Here is a 23512-nt window from a genome sequence, read left to right as displayed (position 1 = left end):
ATCAGAAGAGCAGGCGCTCGCTCTTTTTTGTTCCTCTGTGCTCTATAACATCAAAAATCTATATTAAAAACAATAATGGCACAGATACTGCACTTGTCTGAACATAAATAAATTATATCAAAGATAGTCCATTATAGAATGAAGGTAATAAACAAAAATGTCTAAAACAGGAGAAAAACGAAAGTTAGAAGTTTTTGAAGTTCAGGTCAAGTGAATAAATCCATCTGGTGCTAGTTTAAATTCAAAAAACACTTTATTAAGAACATCATCAATACACTAATTTCCAACATTCACTTTGTTTTTTTTACAGAATTATGTTCAGATATAAACACATTTTTTTTAGTTCATCTATAATACAGTGGGAGTAAAAATCAAACAACCAAGTTGCTGCACAACAGCGAAGGAACTCCCACACAATGTTTTCCTAAACATTTCCTTCTTGTCTTTTCCTTGCCTTTGAACATGTCTGTATTTAAACAGACATGTTTACAACACTCTTCCACCACCAGGACGTTAATCTAACTTCTGTGTACGTAACATATTGAATCCATAGTGTTGAGCTGTGCGAGATGTTTCACTAATCTCTTTGATTAACTCTTAGTCCCCTCCTTGGCAGCGTACAGCGCCCGTAATGTCTGTGCCACTTTGTTCGTGAGCTTCTGTCCGCTTGTCAAAGAGATTTTCTTGCAAATAATGTCCGACTCCTTGATATTGTCGACCCAAGGCACCTTTTTGCGGCCGTCCCGTTTCTTTGCGACAGCCCAGGGTCCAGAGTAAGATCCAGTCATCCAGTGTATACTGTAGCCATTTCTGGTCTTCTGGACGACCCTGGCAATCTGCGGCCTGTCTTTGTATTTGGGACAGTAGATGGCTACGATGTCCATTACCTCTACTGTCTCGTTCATGTTACCTGAATCCTCTGCACAGTCTCCACCTTTCCTTGGCTTTCGCTGTGAATGACAGGCAGTGTCAGAAACTCTTATTTATGTGGGGATAATATGTTAATGGATATGCTGTAGATACAAAGCACTGTTAAACACTGAAAATCATTCTTCACGTCTGTTGTTTGTAAACATTAATATAAATGTACAACTTTGCAATATCGGCGGTGTTGAATGCAATCTACTGTAATTTATTTGGTTATGCTTTGCAGGGTTTAAGTACAGTGATCTGCCCTGTAGCTAAGTAGTATGCTGCTGTAGAAGTATGCTGCTAATCGAATGCACTTTAAAGCTGATCGTCAGCAAATTTGAGCACCTTTGTAAAAGCAGAGGTTTTAGCCGTTTTCTGCTCTAGAGCATTCAGATGTGTGTTAACATAGTGTCACATAGTGCCATGGACATTCCAGCAAAATCACCCCAAGGTCAGATTGTGCTATCCTTAAGAGAAACTGCAAAAAAAAAAATCCAAAAGCTATATCTCAGACTCTACAGGCCTCAGTTAGAAAGTTAAATGTTAAAGTTCATTAGCCAAAAGACTAAACAAGTACTGCTTGTTTGGAAGGGTTCCCAGAAGAAAGCCTCATCTCTCTAAAAAGAACACGGCCGCAGGGCTTAGATTTGCAAAACTGCATCTGAACAAACCACAAGACTCCTGGAACAATGTCCTTTGGACAGATGATGCCAAAGTGGAGATATTTGTTCATAATGCACAGCACCATGTTTGATGAAAACTAAGTGAGAATTTAGGGTTTTGGAGCCACAGGATCTGGACACCTTGCAATCGACCATGAACTCTTCTTTATACCAAAGAATTCTAGAGTCAAATGTGAGGTCGTCTGTCTGGCAGCTGACAGCAGCTTGGCTCAAACTGGGTCATTTAACAGGGCGATGATCCAGAGCACATTAGTAGAAAAAGAATGAAAAAGAAAAGAATCGCGGTGCTGTAACGGTCCAGTCAAAGTGCAGACCTCAGCCTGACTGAAATGCTGTGCCGGGACCTTAAAAGAGCTGCGTCTAAATGAATGCCTGCAAACCTCAATGAACTGAAGTAATGTTTGGGCCAAAACTCTTCCATAAAAATGTAAGAGGCTGATAAAATCACACAGAGTTATTGCTGTGTTATTGCTAAGTTATTACTGCTAAAGGTGGTTCTACAAGGTGTTGAATCATGGGGTGTTTTTCACAGGACTCCAGTCTGCTGAAAGCCATCTTTTACACATGACTTTTATATCTATAATATTTGTCTGACCTCTGTAGAAGTGCTCAAGTCATAACACTGTACATACTAACATTACCATAAGCCCCCTCTCTACAGAGGAAAATTCAATAAATGTTCAATGGTGTGGGCGTCTTTATGTGTATGCATGCAATAAAAGTCAGTTTGCTTCAATCTGTCATTTTCTGGCACTTCTTCCCCAGCATAACAAACGCCACCACATATTTCCAGCATTGTAGCAGATACCATGAGGAAAACAAATAAAGTTCTTACAGCAGGGGGATCTTCATCCTCGCTCTCCTCATCATCTGTCTCCACTGGAGCTGCATGATTACTGTGGTTGTGATTTCGGGGTTTTGGACCCCTCAGCAGCGAAGTAATGGCTTTGTTTCTGGCATTGGCATTTGCTTCACCGTCCTCCTCCTCTTCATCCCGATCCAAATGATCCATTAGAACCTTGAACTAAGAAATTAAAGGCAGGAAAAATGTAATAACGATCATTTCTAGCCTGCATGTGTTTTACAAATCAAAGGACAAACAGTTTCTCGGACAGAAAACCAATAAGACTTCCCGTGATTATTACATGCAGACTAATGGACACAGCTACTGCTTATGTTTCCAAGCTGAGACACGAGTATAGTGAAAGCTTACATCCAAATACTGTTTTGCAATGTTCTTCTTGGCCTCATAGCTGAGATCTGTGTTGGCCAGATCACTCCTTAGGTAGTCCAGTGTCTGACTAGGGTTGAAGTGCACCTTAGATTTCCTGTTCACTGCCTTGTCATATACTTTGGCAGACTCTGTCGGTGAATACTTCTGGATTTTGCTGTAACACAAACAAAATTGCTCAGTAAAGCGATTTGCATTGCTCACAAAGAGATTATAAAAGATTTGCGTTTTCTCCGAGGCCCACCTGTCCGAGAAGCCGTACAGATTCTTCAAATGCTGTTTGAGCACCAGCAGCAACAGAATGCCCTGTGATGCACTGGCAAACTCCAGCAGAGGTTTGGTGTTTTCAGGCAGACGGTCCATCACTGCGTCCTCATTTTCCAGGTCAGAGTCGGAATCGGAACCCTTTCGCCTCTGCACTACATCTTCCTCCTCGTCACTGCTGCTGGATGTGCTGCTGCTCTCCTCATCATCCTTTTCATCATCGTCGTCGTCATCAGAGCTGTAGTTCCTCCTCCGAGAATGCTTCTTCTTTTTCTTTTTCTTATTCATCTTCATCTTCTTTTCATGCCTTATAGGCTCTTTCCGTAAACACTGCACAAATGACAAAAGAGAGGTCAGATATGCATCTTCTCTTGAGCACAGCGACCAAGCATAACAATTGATAAACAAAACTAGACAAAGCTTTGCACCTCCTTAAATGACTGGAGCAAGTTGCTACCAGAGACAGACAGGGTAATGTCTATATGATGCATGATGAAAAGAGGCTCCTCCTGGGTCTGATAAGGGAAGCAGGCCAAGTTATCTGCTATGAACAGCAGCATGTTCACCTCTGTTTTCTGCAGGAGATAAAGTCAAAAATGCACATTTTTAAATAACAAACAGGTGTAATTGCTCTTCTGAGGGCAAATACAGCAACGTAAATATCCCCTGACAAAGGTCAATCATGCCAAAGTAAAGAGGTGAACTTACAGAGCTGTCGTCAAACAGGTTGAGCAGGGAAATTAGAAAAGCCCGTCTATGTTGGCGGTTCCCACGGACCATGGTGTAGAGATGAGAGCAGAGAGCCGAGTCGGAGTCGTCGTGACGGAAACCGCGAATGACAGCGTGTTTGGATCCATTAATGGCCTGTTGCACCTGATAAGACATCTTCAGCCCTGCCACAGCCTTCATCTGCAAAAAACCCCCAAAAGCAGTGAGATAACTCATTAGGTGGGCAAGTTAAATGATGACATTTGAAATACAATTTATTTTTAAAGCCTGTGTTTTTTAAGCCAGGTGTGAGTTAAAAAAACAAACTGCAGAACGTAATAATAATATAAAAGTATTAGACGTAAATGTATTTACTACACATAAAGTTCTATTCTATCCCACCTTTTTTTAAACTTTCACATTTTTCCAGTTGTCAAAAACCACAAGCCAACTCACATGAATAAAGCCTGAGTATTTTTTGTCGATCTCCACCAGCTGCTGATCGGCCTTGTTCTTCATTGTTGGCTCCGGGTCTGTTCCCATAGCGATCAAGTAGGGCACACACTGAAACAGCAATTTACAATTTACGAGTATGCAGACTGTAAAACATAAAAAAATAAATAAAAAAAACCCACCTAGAAAAATATTCAGAAAATTTAAATAAACCTTATCAGGCTATACTGATGTAAGACTGTGAACACACCTGTACAGGGTGAATGAGGCCCTGGCTGAGAGTCAGGGTGATGACGCTCAAGGCAAAGTGCCGAACTGTGGATTGCGAGTGGAAGAAGGACTCCAGAACCTGCTTCAAATAAATCTGCATTATGGAGCTGCTCATGCCCGATGAGATGTCCCCCATTTCCTTGAGATCCTCTTGCTTGGCTTTATTCTTCCCTGAAGAAGCAAAAACATCAGCCTGGTGAGTGTGCAGGTGTCACATTAAGTGGCTGCCATGTTTCACTGCATGTGCATGGATAACAATGGACGTGAGCTGGAACTGTTAAACTCACATTCACGGTCAGCCTCCTGCATTCGAGAGTCCTCCTCCTGCAGGTATGTCTGCAGGTTTTTGAGGACCTGGATCTTCAAATTGACTGAACTGTTCTCGTCCGACAGGATGCTGTTATAAAGAACCTTCACCTCCTGCACAAACATGAGCTCTGGGTGCATGATGAACTGAAACCCTTGGAAGAGAGGAATTGATTGAAAGCTGTAAACATTAAGTGACACTATAAACACATCTATACGAGCCTTTTCTGAGGTGTAGGATATATACCTAAACCTATGATTGCCTTGATCTGGACCTCCTCCTCTTCGTGAGTAGTGAAATACAGCAGAAGCTCCAACACTTTGTCCTTGATGACAATCTAAGAGACAAAGAGACCCAGCAATCAAAACAGCTCTTGCGGTCTTCATTCACATTCATTCATGCTGGGTACCCTTCATGCTGAAACCCTGTCTCCCAGTCTCAAAACAGGTCGATCTTTCATGAGTTAGGAGAATGTCTTAACAACAACTCCATGGAGCCACTACAACATTTAAGCGAAAGGCCGGGGTTTACCTTGTTAGCACCTTTGAACTCTTCTTGATCGAAATCAAAGTGTCGACACAGAGCCCCCACAGTGAAGAGCGAGCGCAGAAGAGTGGGTTTGTTAGCAGCCAGGGTGGAGCTGGTGGGATCCTCTTGGTGCTGTGTCTTGAGTTTTGCTAACGCTCCTATAACATAACACAAACAGTCAAGTGAGCTTTAATGCGAAGTCGAATTATAAGGTGAACAATTGCATTTCCTGGCCTGCGCTTATATAGTTTAGGTTTTCACAGAGCTTTTCATTTCTAGGACTGAAATCACAACATCGTGTTTTGTCCGTCAGCTTGGCACGAACTCATAATTGGCCCAGTGTATTGGCTCTATTAATACCTGATACTGATCATTTGTCGATATATTGTTACCAGCGTTTTTTAACAGCCGGTGATTGAAAATTTAAAACCAAGGAGGAGAGAGGACACAACCATGTTGATGTTGGATAGTTTGTCCACCAGAGGGCACTCTGCAACTTCCCTATTGGCAAAGTTGTTCTGAGCCACAAAGAGAACAACCAGCTGATCTGAGATGTGTTGGACAGCATAAACAAGTGTTTGTTTTTAAACTCCACTGTCATATTAGATTAGTAAGGACTGTTAAATAACCAAACATAACAAATGTTTGGGAAATGTTATGTTTTATCTTAAAAAAGAAAAAAACATCCTTACCATAGTACCGATTAAAACAAGCCCAAACAAACTTGTAGTTGTGTGTGACCTTGTTCACAATAGCACCAAGACAGCTCACACAGTGTTGCACAACCTGGGAAGCACAAAAAGTTGTATCAGAACAACTGTCTCACACGCTGTTTGTGGTTTTTAAAGCTACCTCTGAAAGCAGCGAGCTGCAAACGAGACCTACCGTCATGCCGTATTTGATGATAAGCTTCATTAGGTCTTCTTCGATGGTAGTGAGGAAAGTCGCACTCGGGTGTTCCATCAGAGGCACGACCAGCTCCAGGATCTTAGCCACGTTGCATATCACCATGAAGTCGTTCTGACTCTGATAGATGACAGCACAAAAACACATGGCAGCTGCACTGTCCAGGTCCGTGTTTAGCTTGTGTGTGATCATCTCAAACATTCGAAAAAGAAAGAAAACTATCACAGTACTTACATTGCACTTGGTGGTCAGGTAGGGCTGCATAGTCATGGCATGCTTAACCATTAACTCTGCCCTGATTTTACTAAACAGGTAGAGAGTGGTGATGCACGCTACCAGACGACCTGAGCTGACCCCTTTGTCCTCACAATCTGAGACACAAACATAACAGGGTTATTATTTGTAATAAGACTTTTATCAGCAAATACACACCTATGTTTGTTTTTTTAGCAGAATACATTTACCCGCAAGAGACTCCTCATATTTTAGTATATGTTCCACTAGATTGTCCACTAGCTGAACACAAGCCTTCCCTGCAGGTTTGTACGAAGCGTTCTCCTCTGATTTCAGCAGCTGAAAAGAAAAAGAAATTAAAAATTACCCAACACAGTAATTAAAAAGAGTGCCAAATGAAAAAGTGCAGACAAGCATCTTCTGAGACAGCAACAAAGTCAACTAACATTTTGGAGAAGCTGCTCAAACCAGTCGTAGCCTGAGTCTTTACATGCCAACACCTGGAATGAAATAAAAAAAAACAACAACACAAGTTAGTTCATTTTACTTATTTAAATAAGATCACTTTTTGGTTTTTTGTTTCCCCCTTTTGCCCTGATAATACACACCACGTCTGTGATGTTCAGGATCTTTCTGGTCATGGCTTCTTTGTCGTGACTGGGAGTCGGGGAGAACCAGAGTTTCTGGAATGTCTCATTCACCAGTTTCTGCAGAGGAAAAGATGTTTAGTTAGACACACTGTATATGAACGCTACTACCAACAGTCAACTGTAAAAATGTACAGTAAAAAAAAAACAACGAAAAAACACCAGCCTTGATCCCTTCTTCATCGTTGACCCTCCGGATCATTTTCACGCACATCTCGGTGATCTTGTGAAAGTCTGGCTGCTCTAGACAAATATCCCTCATGATCTTAATGACTCTTTTTCTCACACTGATGCCTGTGTCCTGTGTAAAGACAAAGGGATAACTGAACATTAATTTCCTTTTGTTGTCACTTATGGATCAAAAGTGTTACTTATCCAGTGGAAATATAACACTGAAAATGATAGATAAATATAATAGCAGACAGGAAGAGTAAGAGAAAATAATATCAGAAATATATTCCTGCAGTTCTTCACTTGATCTTTAGGTGGCACTGCAGGAAAAAAGATGTTTTAAACTCTTATAAACTTTTGCATTTTGAATTAAACTTTCCAGGACAAATTTCTCTTTACAAACCCATAAAAGAACACATGTTGTGATTAAAGTAAATCCAGACTTTAGCACATCAATAGGTTAACACTCATGTACGTAAAAGAACTGGAGGAAAGAAGAAGAAGTTACCAGTATCCTTTCAATGAGCATGTCATAGTACTGCTCAATGAGCTCAGGTCGACTTAGCACAAAACGGCCGAGTAGCTCCACAGCAGCCTCTCGCACACTGGTGGAGTTGTCCATGAGGCGACAATGAACCCCACGCTGCATGTCCAGCTTAAAAATAAAGAAGGAAAATTAGTTGAGGACAGTGACAGGACAGAACTATAGCTATCAATCTCTGTGGCATCGAGCCATGAGCAGCACGTTAGCAGGGCAGCATTTACAGCTCTGGTGCTCAGTTGCGGGCAAATCTGCACAGTCACAACAGCTGAAACACGTTCTGTGTCAGACAAGCTGCAAGAGCCAAGTAGCAGTCGATACTGAATGACCTACCCGTGCCAGGATACTTGGATCTACAGCCACTACTTCAGAGAGACACTTCATAGCTTTAGTTCTGACTGCAATAGCGCTCTCTCCCAGCACTCTCAGGATCTAGTTTGAAGCCACAGAGAGAAAAAAATTAATGACAGCTGACACAATATAAACAGTCACTCATGTTTAAGCTAAATTGATCATCTTACCTGTGATAAATAAATATCAAAGCTTTGTGCAAACGGCCTCATGGAGGCCAGATATCTAACAATCAGACAGGAGTCGTTGTAGTCTATTGTGTCAGAGTTCATCCTGAAAGAAAAGTCGTAGGATCGTTTACTATAAGGATGAGAAGACAAACGAGCAATGTGGCAAAGTAGTGTCGTGAGTGAAGCACTATTTACCTCAGGGAACTGAAATGTGATGTTGACGTCTTGACGGCCTTGCGGAGGAATTTCTTCCTCCCCTCCGCCTTCTGCATGATCTCGGCGGTCAAGTCAACATCCCTGGAATGATGGTGACCTTTCAAGTCCTCGTCGTCCTCACTTTGAGACTTCATTGCTTTTTCTGCCTCGCTTGTAATGTCCCTGAACCACTGGGCAATATAAAACTTCCTAGCAAACTGGATGAAACAAACACATAAATATATAAGAGCAGAGTACAATACATTTTTTTAAAACACGAAAGCAGTTCCGTAGATTTTAGTTCATGAAAAATCAAGTTAAAAACACACCACCAATGCCGGATCGGTCTCAATGTTCTCATCTAGGTAGCCGAGCAAAGCCTTCTGTAGTTTTGGTATCTCGTCGCTGCCTTCAGTCTGTGAAAAAAATGCCAAAAGCATTTTAAAAGCAGATCGACATCTTGGTTGGTTTTTTATCTGTTAAACCTATTCCATAACTGTTAGTCTACCTCTCTGAGGATGCGGTCAATAGCCTTTTGGTCCATCTTGCTAGTGACAGCATCTTTACGCAGACGGGAAGCGACAGTGCCGAGGTAGTCCAGCGATGCCACCCTGAGTGCCATTTCTGTCTGCTTGTTACTGAACTGGTGCACCTGGAGCACAAGACATGGAGGAGAAATGTCATAAGAAAACCGAACATCTGCAACTTTTTCCTAGTGGGCAGATGATGAGTGGTGACACTCACCAGCAACCGGCCCAGTAAACTGAGGAGCAGCTCAGCAGCAGGCCACTCAGGCTTGTTAACTGTAGACAGCAGGTCATGAACAAAGTTCTCAAACAGCGGCCTGTAATCCTCCTCTCCCTGTTTACTGCCACACCTGAAACATGCAGAGTACTTACAGAATAGCAACACATGCAGTGCAGCTTATTCCACAGAAAAAGATACAACTTATAAGGAGTCACAGTCACACAGACATGACAGGTTATAGCAAGAGTAGGAACAACGACTTACTTCTTGAGGAACACAGATAAGAAGTTCTGAGCTGTCCTCATGGCAGTTTCATAAGAGTTTGTAATAAGGACATCTTTATCCACCTAGACAATAAATGGCCAATAAAAACAGTTTGAGCATCTCTTAAAATACCTGTTTTGGTTATTTACTGAAGGCAAATACGGTTTTAAAAATTCTATTAAAACCTTAATATTACCTTCTTATTGTGCTCATCGTCTGTCTCTTTCTCAGAGGGAAGGTGGACCACACACTGGATCAGCTGAAGAACAAGGGCTGTGACCATCTGGATATACAAAGGTTCTCCATCTGAGTCACTGCTGTTCAGCCTGGGGAGCATGAGACATCAGTTTCCTTATGTTACACTGGGGGCCTCAATAAACATCTGATACTGAGCAAATATTTACTCTGGTTGCAGTTACCTGAAATTCCTCAGGCTGCGTTTACTAGTCGGCAGTCTGGCCAGGGAGGTGAAAATCTCTTCAAGAATGAGCTGCCTGTGCTTCTTGTAATGAGAAAACACCTACACAAGAGTCAAATAAGAAACAACCGCATCAAAATACACCAGTCCAGACATCACACTGAAGCATCCCATCAAAAACCTAATCTGAATCAATTTCAGAAGCACCTATAGTAATACTCACCGCAGTCACTAGTGTGATGGCACATAACTGCAGTTTACTAACATTCTCCACAAAAAATGGTGTAATGCCAAGGGTGGAGACCTAAAAGATGGGCACAAAAGTGAGATATGAGCTAACTCAACAGCCAAGGTGACATGAGGACACAAATCTGAGTGATGTGAGGGCAGATCCAAAACTGCACCTGCAGAATTGTGGTGTCAGTAAGCAGCTGGATTTCAAGGAGCTCAGAGATGCTGCTGATGATATCGCACACTTTGTTGTAGAGCAGGACTACCACCTTCTGTTTGTGGGTAGAACATTTGGCTCTCTTGGACTTTGAAGAATGCATGCCACCTGGGTGAGGAAGATCCGATAAATAAACAAGAAGAAATTATTTTAAAAAAACAACAAAAAAAACAACCAGAAGGAATATGTTAGAATTTCTCAGATATTCTGACACAATCTTTAGATTCAAATCCAGGGTCTTAACATCAGCTGATAAGAAATACTTGATGGTACAGCCCACAATGTATGTTACATGGGAGGAACTTTGGTAAACGCATTAGTTTTAGATTCAAAATGCTTTGTGGCCAAAAGGAGGAAAAGAGAATTTAAAATGTATAAAAAACTTGTGTTAGTCAAATTAGACCAAAAGTCACTGGCTTTATTATCAACCATTTCCAAAATGCCGTAAGAAATTCAAGTAAGTAAAGTTTTAAAAACTCCAAAATGCTAAAATATACACATTTTTTTAAATCCCTTGGAAATCATGATTATTGCTGTACTTGTTAAAACAGCTAAAAAGAACTTAATAAAACTGTGGCTGACCTCCGTGTGGATCCACTCTGTAGACGGGGTCATACTGAGGGTACAAAGAGTTTTGCAGATGGAACTTGGTGTACTGCAGCACCCTCTCAATCACATCTTCTATATAAACAGCCTTTGGCATGTGCGGAGATGTCATTATGTTGAGTGCAGTCAAACAAGCATCGGCCGACTTGGTCACCCGCTCCATGATGAGGTCGCGCCACAACCGCTCCTCATCCATGGAATCACTATCCTGTGATTCAGTTTTTTAAAAAAAGAAATAAATTTCACATTTTGAGCCTGAACAGCATAACTAAGATCAGGCTGAGAACTTACATGGTTCATTAGGGTAGAAAGTTTGACGCTGTCCTGAATGTTCTTCTCCAAAATATTCAAAAACTTCACCAGTTTACTAGATGAAAACTGCGGGAAAAAATAATTGGTTACTTTGACAGTACAGTAGGTGTAAATTAAGGTTGTTTACAATAACAAAATGCTGTCAGCATGAGTGCAACAATTTAACACTGCAAGAACATGTCCTTCTCACCTTGTTAGAGATGCCCATAGCTTTAATCTTAGCAGAATCGCTGCCCAGCTCACTCAGCTGCTGCTTTCCGAGTAAGAGCTCTTGAGGTATTTCGTCATCATCTGGCACAGAGTTACAATGTCACTATTTTTTAATGTAACACTCGATAAATGTCAAAGAGTTTGAAAACAGCAGAGTACATCATAACTACCTGCGGCAGTGAGGTCCACGTCTTCGAGATTCTCAAGAACGCTGTCAATATTTGATGCAAATCTCTTAAATGTGGAGGAGTCCATCATCTCTGTTAGATTAACGTCATTGAGAACTGATTAATACAAATCCGTTATGTTTTAATAAAATAAATTATGAATTAATTATAAAAGAATTCAAAGTGGCAGGTCAATACCCTCTGGTGTCAACTTGGAATCATAAATCTTCCTGTTTTTCTGTTTTTCCTTTTTCTTCTGCTTTCTGGCAACTAAACACACACACACACACACACACAATAGTAGCCAAATCAGCAGCAGCAACAACCAACCCTCAAGCCATCAACAGAGAAAGAAATTGATGTTGTATTCTACACATCCCAGGGACCGGAATGACCAATCATTTTAAATAACGATAATCTGAATGACAGGACAGCTGGAATCTAATCAAAAAGTGAAAGCACGGGCTTCACTGGCCACCACGTTATTTGATTATCCACTTATCCACTGGTAAGCGTATGCAAAAAAAAAAAAAAAAATCTCACCATCACTCAGGCTCGGTGGGGGAGAGCCTTCATCTGAATCTTCATCTCTCCAGTCGCGCTGACGGCTACCAGACCCTCGGCGAGCGTTATGAAAACCTCCACTTCGACGGTGTTCTCCAGAACCTCTTCTCTCTTCATGCTTCCATGTCTTATCGTGGTCTTTCTTTTTCTTTTTCCTTGCATCTAAAAAACACCAACAGAGAAGAGTACACGTTGAGACAGCATTTGCATTGTAAATTACTGCTTTACATGCAATTAGGTGTATAATTTATAATTAGGTCTAATTTTTAGGACAAAGTTACATTTTTGTACTTTTGCTTCTGTACACCAACACTGATGACTTTAACTCAAGGTGTGACTGAAGTGCACACTTTGAGCTGTAATCCAAGAGGTTTTGTAAAAGTACTTCATTAACTCCATTTTTAGAGAGTCAAAAGTTATTGGACAAACTAATACAAATTTTAAAATAAGGATTGTTTTTAATACTTGAAAAGACTCTGCAGTCTAAAGGTTTTATTGTCATTCTGACAGGTTTTGTTTTGTTTTTCCCGTCTAATGATGGCGTCTTTCTCTCATAACTCTTTGGACCTCATGCTAAGTTCCAATTAAAAGCTACCAAATTTAAGTTAAATACTTGGGAGTTACACATTTTATCTGATCCATTTGTCATTAAATAACAAGGGAACTGGCTTCTTCCGGCCACGAACCTGCTTTTAATTCAACTGTCCACTTGCTTTTGAGCCTCTGAAAATGGGGGACTATGTATAAAAATTGCCATAATTGCTAAAAGTTTCATGTAATACTTTTGTGAAATACTGGTTTGACTTAAAATCCACTATAGTGGTGCACAAAGAAAACAAAAAAAATGCATCACTGTCAAAATACTGTCAATAAATAAAAGGAAATTCCATCAGAAGTAGAGACGGTAAAGCACTTTGGTAGATTTTACAGAATTCCCATGTGCTCTTCTAAAGACTTGCAATTTTTAAGGCCTAACGATATCAGTAATTTAACTGTAATTGAGATTAAACATGCTTCAACAGTGGCCTGGACAAGTGGGCAGCAGACACTATTAAACAAAAACAGGTAGAAAAGCACTACAAAAAGGATGAACACAATTGCCAGAACACATGCAATAAAAGCTCAAGGTCAAAACAGGTACAATTTCAATGAAATTTCAGTGCAACTTTAAGAGGAAGCACATCCAGCAGGAGTAATATTTTCTCTTGAACTGAACCATAGCAACAGGTTCTGACTATTTCAGGTCCTTGTGCAGATCGTGGAAAAAATGAGCAGCATTTTTAGAAGCTACTGTGAGAGCAGAGGCGATACATGATTTCAGTTTTTACACGACTGAGAACATGAGATTATAAAAGGCAGTGATACTCACGCTCATTGTCAGAGTCTTCATCGTCATCCTTGTCTTGGTCATCATCCGAGGCCAACTCAGCATATTTGGATCTCTTGCTAATCATACTGTGGCTTCGCTTGTTTGTCCTCTCACAAAATGACCAGTTCCTGGATCTGGAGCCGTGTGCGTTCCTGCTTTCCTTAATGATCTTTTTCACCTCGTCAACGCTGAGTTTTTGAACCACGACAACGGGTTTAGCGCCTTTGTTTAAGTTATCTACCAATGAGACTCTCTCCAGCCTTACTCGCGGTTCGCTCCAGACTTCGACCAATTTATTTGGGGGATCTTTATCTTTTCCATCTCGTTTCAATTTAGGAATCACAAAGTTCTTCAGGGTCCCTGACTTGCCACCCAGAAGGTATGAAGGGAATTCGCTCGGTTTGGCCTCAAAGGACTGACGTTTGTCTCCTGCTTGGCACTTAATGTTGCCATCCTCACTTATCTTTTGGTCCTTATTTTGGGGATTTTTAAGGCTGGAATTGCCTGTCTTCTGTCGACTATTGGGGTCAGCTGATTTTTTGCTTCCATCGTGCTTTAGTCTGGTGCTGTCAGGTTTAGTATGCAGGTCAGCTAAGTTTCGACTGCAGTTTTCTCTTAACATCTTCTGTTTCCTGTCCCTGTCCTTGGCTTTGTCTCTCTCTTTCTCTTTTTCTATGTGTCTGTCTTTGTCCCTGTCTCTCTCTTTTTCTATGTGTTTTTCTTTGTCCCTGTCTCTCTCTTTCTCTTTTTCTATGTGTCTCTCTTTGTCTCTGTCCCTGTCTCTCTCTTTCTCTTTGTCCCTGTCTCTCTCCTTCTCTTTTTCTGTGTGTCTCTCTTTGTCCCTGTCTCTCTCCTTCTCTTTTTCTATGTTTCTCTCTTTGTCCCTGTCTCTTGCTCTGTCTCTATCCTTGTGTCTTTCTCTGTCCTTATCTCTGTCTCTATCCCTGCCTTTGTCTTCTCCATGTCTGGAGCGCTCTGTCTTGCTCGTGTTTTTTGGGGTCTCGGGTCGGTTTTCAAGCATTCGGTGGCTGTTGTGATTCTTTTCCTCTTTGTGGCGTGACTTTGAATGCTTGTCATGTTTCTGCCGTGGGTCTGGCCTTCTGTCATCTGACGGTCCCTTGCTGCTGTCACTTTTGTCGTCATGTCTGTGTTTTGATTCACGCCGGCTTTCCTGCTTCTGTTTATACATTTCCGGTTGTCCATCTGAGCCAGACTTCTGGAGAGTGTCAGCATGCTGCTTGATGATCCCAGGTCTGTCATCGCCAACCCTTTTGACCTTTCCATCGGGGTTTGACTTCAGGCGACGTAGGTGATCCTCACACAGCGGCTGTGATTCCAAGACCACTACAGGCTGTCCTATTACTCTGCCAGCTTGCTGTAGATCGATACTGACCATCAAAGCAGGCCGACTGGCACCATTACTTGCAGCATTCGTCTTCTTGGGTGTCATCTTGTTGACACTGTTGCACCCATGAATGGCAGCCCCATCATTTGACTCGGTCCCAGGTTCCTGGGGATACGAGTCTTGTTTTCGTTTCTTCAGCGGCTTGTCTGAAAGAAAGAACACTTCAACTTAGCAACTCTACACAAACAACCTGACAGAGGAGAAAAACATGCTAAGAAGCACAGGGGAAAAGCAAACATAGATTTTCACCTTTGTCCTGAACTTCTTTAGACCATCGTTCTCGGTCACTGGCTGACTCGCGTTCTATCCTCTCAATCTCTGCAAGTGTGTCTATCTCTGTATCATCAAAGGAAACTCTGCCAGTGACTCCAGTTTCAATGGCATTTGACCGCACAGCAGCCTGTTGACAGTTTGCTTGATCGTCAGCTCCTAACTTGTTTGGAACATCCTGGGCAGGTTTTGATAACTGATTATTATTATTATTATTGATCATAACCGTTTCATGTTCCAATTCCATATGTGCCTCAGGGGGAAGCTCCTCAGATTGATCCACGTCTTGAACCTTTACTCTGGACAGTTTTAAGGTCAGCTTGGTCGAGTCTTTTGGTGAACTAACTATATCGTACAAGGCATTTTTTTCCATCGGATCACTTTCTTCTTTACTCCTCTCCTTATGTTTCTTCTTGCGATCAGACGAGGTGAGGATTTGGTCAGGCGGTGCACCTCGTGGCACATCAGCTGGAGGCGACTGCATTATGAGGGAAGGCCTAGACCCTGCAGAAACACAAATTGTGGAATTGTGAAGACCACAGATTTAAGCCAAACATGATTTCTGTAACGGTGTATTAGGTTCTTTTGAAGACACAAAAATGAAGAATTAACTTGTTGCTAAGGCAGCATACTTTGTACAGTCTCTTCACTCCCAGCTGGAGAACATGCCGACTGTGGTGATCTCACTGAAAATGCAGCAGCCTTCATTGGAGAATTATGCTCCTATTGAAACACAAGACATTTCTTATTATTTTAACAGTCAGCTAGACATAAGAGTCACCAGACACAATACAATGTTTTTTCTGATTTTTTATATTTTGGGATATCCCGAGTATTGTGATAACACATATTATGATTTATCACCTTTTTCAACTGCAAATTACATCCTCAAAGTTAACCTTTGTCAATATCTGCTTTATCCAATAATTTATCTTACTTCAGTTGTGACAAACTGAGATTGTTAAGCACACACTGCCATAAATGTTGCCATAAGATGGGGTCAGTCTGCTATCAGTCTGTGACTGAATGGGATCAAGTTAGCTGTCCTGTTTTTACTCATTAGTTGACCCATTAGCTTGCTCTGAATTACTCGGTAGCGTTGTCAAGCTAAGTGTGTCCAGTGTTGGGTAATTTTTTGGTTGAGCTGATTTAATCGAAGTTTGCTCAGCTAGCATCATCTCAGCTGCATGAGATGAGCCATTTTGTTTATAGTATTTCCAGAGTATTTTAATTTATTAAATCAAATATCAATATTTGGTCTCCCTGTATTGATGCATTAATGCCATGTAAAATATCCCGACACTTTGCTCTATTTATTTTTTTCAACCACGCCTAGTTTGAGCTGAGGTCCAGTTCATGATATCTTGAATTTCGGCATTACCTCATTTCCCAGTCTGTGAGCCACGTTCATGTAGTCTTCATCTGAGCCCAGTCTCGCATTGTGATTCGATAAATCAGTTGATAGATGTCCAGAGACTTTGCTGTCATGGATATTTCTCAAGCCACTCGTAACTGAAACAAAAGCGAATTAAAATTCTAGTTAGATTTTTGCTCATTTTCTCACCACTTAACGGTGTATATAAGTTAATTATGTTATTAGGGATCAGTTAAGTAATTTGCATACAACCAGCTAGGTCTATCCAAGTCACCATGTGCACTGTTACTGGTTGCTGAAGTACACAAATGCACATAAAACTTATCAAAAGTTTGCTATTTTCTGTCGTTACTAAAAGCAATTCGACATGCAGCTTATGTGATACTTTTCTCTTGACCAAACATTACACTCACCTTGCTGAGCGTGTTGGTGTTGGGAATAACTGGGTGGATTGTACTGCATGTAGTCCGCGGGACTCTGGGGGGTGTAGGGACTAGGTATAGGGCTGTTCTGCTGGGGTACAAAGCGTGGCCCTGAACCAGACTGCGGTGATGTAAAGCATCTGCAGATGAGGAAAGCAAAGGAAAAGAAGTCTTAGCTGAGGAATACATGCCTCTGCTTTTCATCATCAGACAATACGGTGGCACTGCTTTACCCAGAGGGGCTCTGAGGGACAGTGGTTTGCTGATAGTTTGAGGCTGGACTCCCATGGACCTGATTCTGAGTAATCTTATACTGCTGCACTATTGGCTGCGGCATTACACCTATGAGATAAAGACAAAAATAAAATAAAATTAGACACATATCAAACAAGAAGCTCAGCATGTGCATTTCTCCAGCTAAACCAAGCCTGCCTACTGAGTAGGAATACTGGGTTCACTATATTAAACTATAAAGCAGGTTATTTTTCTCGTTCCAGGATATTAAGTCTATAATAAGTAATTAGCAAGTAAGTATTTTATAAATTATCCTGATCCTGTTCAAACATAATAATATATATTTTCTCTACCACTGAGGCATGAGGAAGAAAGTTGCAACATTAAATATCCAGGATGAAAAACTGTGTTAAATAGTCCTATAAAGAAAACATTTCAAATGCAAAATGAAGTGAACACTTAATACAACAGGCCCGGTACAATCTTGACCATCCTTTTCCATTAACCATGCAGGAAAGGTGTCCATTCCAGTCTGCGGTCATTTTGAGGGCATGTTTAGTGACGGTTGTTGCATTACACAAAACATGGTTTCACAGTCCTAACAGTGGGGTAATCGTGTTATAATGCACGTTTGTTTGCAATGTCAGAGCGTTTGGTACTAAACTGCAGGAGCAGCGTTATATTTTCAAGTAATGAAAATAAAATCTGACAAAGTGAATTTCAGAGTGACGAAGAAAGAGGTTAGTATGGCGAGAGTAAAGCAAAGGAGAAGGCTATGTACATTATCATCCATTAGTATTAAATGATGCTTGACTCCACATTTTTACGGGCTGTGAGTGTGGTCATTACCACAAACACTTGTTTACTTTTTCTTGTTTTCATTTTGCATTTGTCACTGTCCTCAATAATGATGCCTAAAAGTTTGCTTGCTATATTTAATATTATTATAATATTATTAATAATTCCTACAATTACCACCTGTGACTGCGAGATATTGCAGCTGTTCCTATAATAATAATAATACTTTCCCAAGCTAAAGCCAAAGACAAATATGAAACTGTCTATGGCAATGAGCAATCTAGCCGATGACAACAAAACAAACAGAGCTAGGCTGTTTCTCTCTCTGGCTGTAAATTCTTTTGACAGATGCCATTTATTATTAATTCAAAAGACCCGAATTATATTAGGGTGAATAAACATCAACAGTTATTTTTTAACTTAATGAAGACATCAAACAAACAGTGTTCCCTTTTTTTTTTAAATTTTAATTATCTGACTTTATGACCAATATGAAGACAGATTTAAAGGGCTATTTCACACAAGTGCCAACGAAGAGCCTAACCTCTAATGGGAAGCCAGATTTTGAGACATTTGTATACCAGATTTATACAGCCACCGCAATCTACTAGAAACAAATGAAAAAATAAAAATTCCCTATTTTAAATAATCAACAGAGAAACAGCCTCTGTAAAAAAAAACTAATTAAAGGATGTGCTGAACAATAAAATTGAATAAAAGGTATTTTTGGTCCTATAGCTTAGACCAGGGGTCCCCAACTCCAGGCCTCGAGGGCCGGTGTCCTGCAGTTTTTAGATGTGTCTGTGATCCAACACAGCTGATTCAAATGGCTAAATTACCTCCTCGACATGTCTTGCAGTTCTCCAGAGGCCTGGTAATGAACTAATCATTTGATTCAGGTGTGCTGACCCATGGTGAGATCTAAAACCTACAGGACACCGGCCCTCGAGGCCTGGAGTTGGGGACCCCTGGCTTAGACCTTTAATGTAGCTTCACTTGACAAGCTAAAGATTCTTGGTTTGACCCCAGGAGGAGACACAAAACCCTTTGAGGTTTGCATCTGGCAAAAAAAGAAAAAAAAATTCTGCCAAATCAAACATGCGGAGCTGACTGTGGTGACCCCATGTGAATAGGGGAACATAGCTTCATTTAAAGACTAGGAGATAAAAGAGCCAGGATCTGTCCAAACAACTAGGTGAAGACGCCTTGTGACTGCCGAAACTGATTTAAGACAATTATTTTATGCACGCTGTAGGCAATTGACTAGAAAGCTGGTCACCAAAACAAAGAATAGCCCTGTTTTTGTTGTTAGTAACGAGACAGCGCAAGCCTGGCCATCCCACGACAAAGACAAAACTTACTGGATCATTACTATTGTTGATCAAGCGATTAAGATAACTTCTTCAAAAATCCATACGGGGCCTGTTTTTCACTTTCTACACACAGGTCTATCGGTGCAAAGGGCAGATACACTAGTATCTATAGTTAGCGTTAGCATTTGTCCTCACCTTTTGTGCTGAAACAATGTAACCGCCAATGCTCACCCATGAAAACTAAACCTACATTTACACAAAAGTCGGCAACACACTTGCCAGTGGTTTCCATATTTGTCACTCCCTAGTACGTCTTAGAAGGGGGAAAACCCCCCCCCCAAAAAACCCATCAATGACAGCTCAGTTCTTGTAATCAGCGCGATCCAATCCAGCAATAACAGTGTGAATAGTTGCACTTTCCTCTAACAGGCTAAAATGCTTATTCTGTATTGTGTGATGATTCCACAGTTTCCTCCTGTGGTGACAATGACTGCAGTGTGGGAATCACACAGGGTGAAACAAAGCCTAAGTAGCACATCCGGCAAAAGATATGCTCAGGTGAATAATTAAGCTAAACTAAGGTACCCGCAGAGAGAAAGCATGCAGCAAGATCAACTGCAGAGTCAACAGCAATGTCTCAGTGTCTCCTCCTTACCACCCAGAACCTTGTGCTGGGTTTGCATACTTTTGTCCCTGAAGATTTTGGGATTCCTGGACAGCAAAGTTTGTAGGAGCATTGGCATGTCGCCCTCGGGTTCATCGTTGCCCAAGTTGTCCTTCAACTCTCTGGAAAATAAACAGAAGAACAATCTATGTTACAGGCAAGAGCCACCTATTCCCAAAAGCCAGCTACTGTAATGTGCTCACTGGCATTAAAATGGCAATACCCGACTACAGTGCTGAGCTAAACAGTCATTACTCTGAAATAACACACTGTCAGGGCAATAGTTTCTGTGCAATTCAAAAATAATTTAAGAGTTTAAAAAAAAACAGTACTGCAGCGAGGTATGAAAGCTCAGCGAGTGAAACTTACATGTGTTCGGTGGAAACCTGGTTAAGGCTATGCGCCAGCTGAGTCACTAGACTCTCGTCTCGACACACCAGCAGGCTGCTGACCTCTTCTGAGATCCTTCCATTGTAGAGGAGGCTCTTAGCAGTGGTGGCAGGTAGGGGAGAAGGCAAAGGAAGCTGGTTCAACACTGAAAGGACAGTTAAAAGAAAATCATGGCATAAAACTGTACAGGGAAACGCCTATGTAGAAGTAATGTCAGTAACACTTTGTTTGGCAATGCACTATTTAAATTTGCAGCAACAATCTAATCTGGATAAACAATCCAAAGGTTTCAGAACATGTACTTAAATGCAATAATGGATGCAATATATTTTACATATGTTTCTTTTTTCATTTCTGAAACTGATATGGGGTACATAAATCTATAACCTCTGCAATCACAATAACTAGTATTCAGACGTTCATTTAACTACATGCCCAGTTAATTTCGGCCTGCTTGGCATTCAAGTAATCACTAGTCTTGCCTCATTTTAGTCTGAATGCTAGTGTTTAAGCTGTGATGATGTTGCACTTACAGTCTGTTAGGCTAGCAATTCCAGCAAGAGTAGTGATGGGAACATGAGGCATGTCACCATTCATGCTGAAGATGAGGTCAAGAGGTCGTGTCAATGTACAGGTTGGTCAATATCACCAATCGTCCTATATGTCACATCGCCAAAGTGCTGCAAAAGACAGAAAAAAGTGGCAACAAGATTGGATTATATTAAGAAATGGCCCGTTATTTTACAGACAGCTATAATGTACTTGCTCTGGGATGGGGATTAGAAATGGTGTGAGCTCACGAGTGGGCATTATTACAGTGCCAGCATAACTGAATCTCTGAGGTACACGATTCACACAGGCCCCACAACAAGCCTGGGCATGGCTTTATCAGTTATTGATTTAAGGCTCTGTTGGAAATGCCACCTTGCTCCCCGGTACAATTTCCCCTTATATACATACACAACTTGAGGATATGCAATCCAGTTGCGAAATTTCAACCTGCTCCAAGTCGAAAATACAGTGAGAGCGGAAACACACCGGCAATCAACTACTTTAGATCTCAAACGCACGTCGTACACTGGCAGGTAGACTCGAGTGGTGACAGCTCTCATTTAATCACTCATTTAAAAAACACAATAAAGTGATACCGATTGTGTTTCTGTGTGTTGTTTTTGTGTCTCTGGCCTCTTGAGCTTGCTTGTCCGTGTTTATACTTTCAGTTTCGCCGACGGAACATACAAAACAAAATCCAAAGGCGATTTAAAAAGAAAAAGCCACTGTTAGCTAATTATGTCTCAAAATTCTTCTTTTGTTTCAGAGCCAGTTAAGATTCCCGGGACTGCCCGGAAACAAAACAGAGACATTAGCTCGTCTTGACAACACTTATAACTACGTTAATACTCTGTTGTTATTATTTTAGTTGTTTCATACCCTTGCTATGAGGAAGAGCGGAGCGACGACGTCTGTGAAAGTGACAAAAATGAACTCGCGGTTAGCCGGCTAGCAACAACTGAAGATGTAGCTAATGTATGCTAACTGGCTAGGTGTAGCCTTATCTGTAACTTGCATTAGCTAGCATCACCGGGAGTGCATCAAACCCGGTTAGCCGTGTGCTGCTTATTCGATATCGCTCTTTTTATCGCACGGGTCGCGTATCGCTTTAGATTAACACTTCGCACTTGCTGTGGCCTTCATCGTCGCATCTCCAGCTCTGAAAGTGGACCTCGGACTTGCCTAAGGAAGCGTAACCCCGACCCGACGCCAAGGAGGCAGGGGTACAAAGCACAGACCCCCCATCACAAATCAGAATTACCCCCTCGGCTGATTTCTGTAACGGCTCCCGGTGGCTGTCTGACAGCGGAAAACGCGCAGGGAGGTAAACAATCTGCCCGAAAAGAGGCTGTAACAGTTGAACCTAGCTTATTTACCTCTGGATGTGATGAGAAAGAGAAGTGGTTCTGGTGGAGAGGAGGAGGAGGAGGAGGGGGAGGAGCAGGAGTAGGATGGCAGCTGGAGCAGGAGAAGAGTCTCTAGCTCCCTCTCCGTCCCACTGTTCAAACAGCTCCCTCGGAGCTGACACATAATCCCTGCCTGGCTTTTCTTTTTTTTTACCCCTTCTTTCTCCCGGCGGACATATCTGCCGTGAGGGGAGAGCAGCTTGGTTAGAGGCGACGCTAACGAGTATCAGGTCATTTTTCAGGACAAAAAATAAAAAGGTTGATGGAGGGGGGAAAGGGGGAAATCCAAAATGTATCCCCTACAGAGTGACCCTTAAGAAAAAGCCTTAAACTAACGCATTGTGTAACTTGTGTTTCATTATTGCTATCACAGAGCTTGTGGTTTATACACATATTTATACCCTGTTATAATAATAATAATAATGTCTAGAGTTTTTTTTAAGCTTTCCCCATTATGCTGCACTTGTTTAAATAAAATGATGTGGTTTTCTGATGACTTTTTATTTTATTACATGTATATTTTGGTCTATTCAAGGGTGGACAGAAAGCAGTCAATCAGCTGACTGCCTCCTACTAAAAAACTTAACCACAGCTTGCCCAGAGCTACAAAATTCACTGGCCCCTCTTTAAAATGTTCTCACATGACCCAAACTAATTAGGACTGTAGCAGTTTGGGGACACGTGAGTATATTAAATCATTTATTCACACTACATTACAACACTACATAATACACCAGTAGTAAACCATTTAGCTTCGGTTTGAGACACATTAAGATTTAGTTTCATAAACAGGATTTGGTCTCCCTCTTGTGGAGGAAAAGTCAAGTTATCCCAGATTAAAGCAAACAGCCTCCCCTACGTCACTCCCCACAACCTCTCTGTCTCTCTCTAAAACTATCAAAAGTTTGTGTTTTCATTTCCTGAGACAAAAAGAAAAAAAAAGATCCCTCCAGCAACAGTTTGACTTATGAAAACAAACCCCAAACAGTAACAACTACTGTATAATT

General features: G+C 41.3%; 1 protein-coding gene across 4 annotated transcripts; it reads right to left on the bottom strand.

Moving 5' to 3' along the window:
- Positions 1-234: 234 nt before the first annotated feature.
- On the bottom strand, positions 235-22683 carry LOC100699860 (nipped-B-like protein). 4 transcript variants are annotated; one of them, XM_019361087.2, is made up of 46 exons: positions 22476-22681; positions 21081-21227; positions 20527-20692; positions 20149-20279; positions 17382-17490; positions 17140-17288; positions 16733-16863; positions 15984-16074; positions 15331-15855; positions 13677-15227; positions 12287-12469; positions 11942-12013; positions 11747-11836; positions 11557-11657; positions 11346-11432; positions 11031-11262; positions 10405-10556; positions 10224-10304; positions 10002-10102; positions 9779-9908; positions 9583-9665; positions 9316-9448; positions 9080-9223; positions 8901-8987; positions 8572-8789; positions 8377-8479; positions 8189-8287; positions 7823-7969; positions 7310-7444; positions 7105-7203; positions 6943-6996; positions 6727-6835; positions 6497-6633; positions 6242-6382; positions 6049-6142; positions 5360-5514; positions 5075-5165; positions 4809-4982; positions 4502-4692; positions 4255-4362; positions 3799-3999; positions 3519-3665; positions 3071-3420; positions 2809-2983; positions 2431-2619; positions 235-950 (listed from the first exon to the last, which is right to left on the bottom strand). In XM_019361087.2, exons 2-46 carry the CDS (start codon positions 21142-21144, stop codon positions 591-593), a joined length of 8070 nt encoding a protein of 2689 aa, XP_019216632.1. In that variant the 5' UTR covers positions 21145-21227; positions 22476-22681; the 3' UTR covers positions 235-590. The 4 variants fall into 4 exon arrangements, with proteins under 4 accessions (XP_019216632.1, XP_019216634.1, XP_025764814.1 ...); XM_019361089.2 differs by having other exon boundaries at positions 591-950; positions 20179-20279; positions 22476-22683; XM_025909029.1 differs by lacking the exon at positions 22476-22681 and adding an exon at positions 22361-22469 and having other exon boundaries at positions 591-950.
- Positions 22684-23512: the final 829 nt, after the last annotated feature.

This window comes from Oreochromis niloticus, linkage group LG7 (assembly GCF_001858045.2).
Source record: "Oreochromis niloticus isolate F11D_XX linkage group LG7, O_niloticus_UMD_NMBU, whole genome shotgun sequence".
NCBI lineage: Eukaryota > Metazoa > Chordata > Actinopteri > Cichliformes > Cichlidae > Oreochromis > Oreochromis niloticus.
The sequence above is the reverse complement of the archived record's forward strand: the minus strand, read 5'-3'. Positions and strand labels throughout refer to the sequence as shown.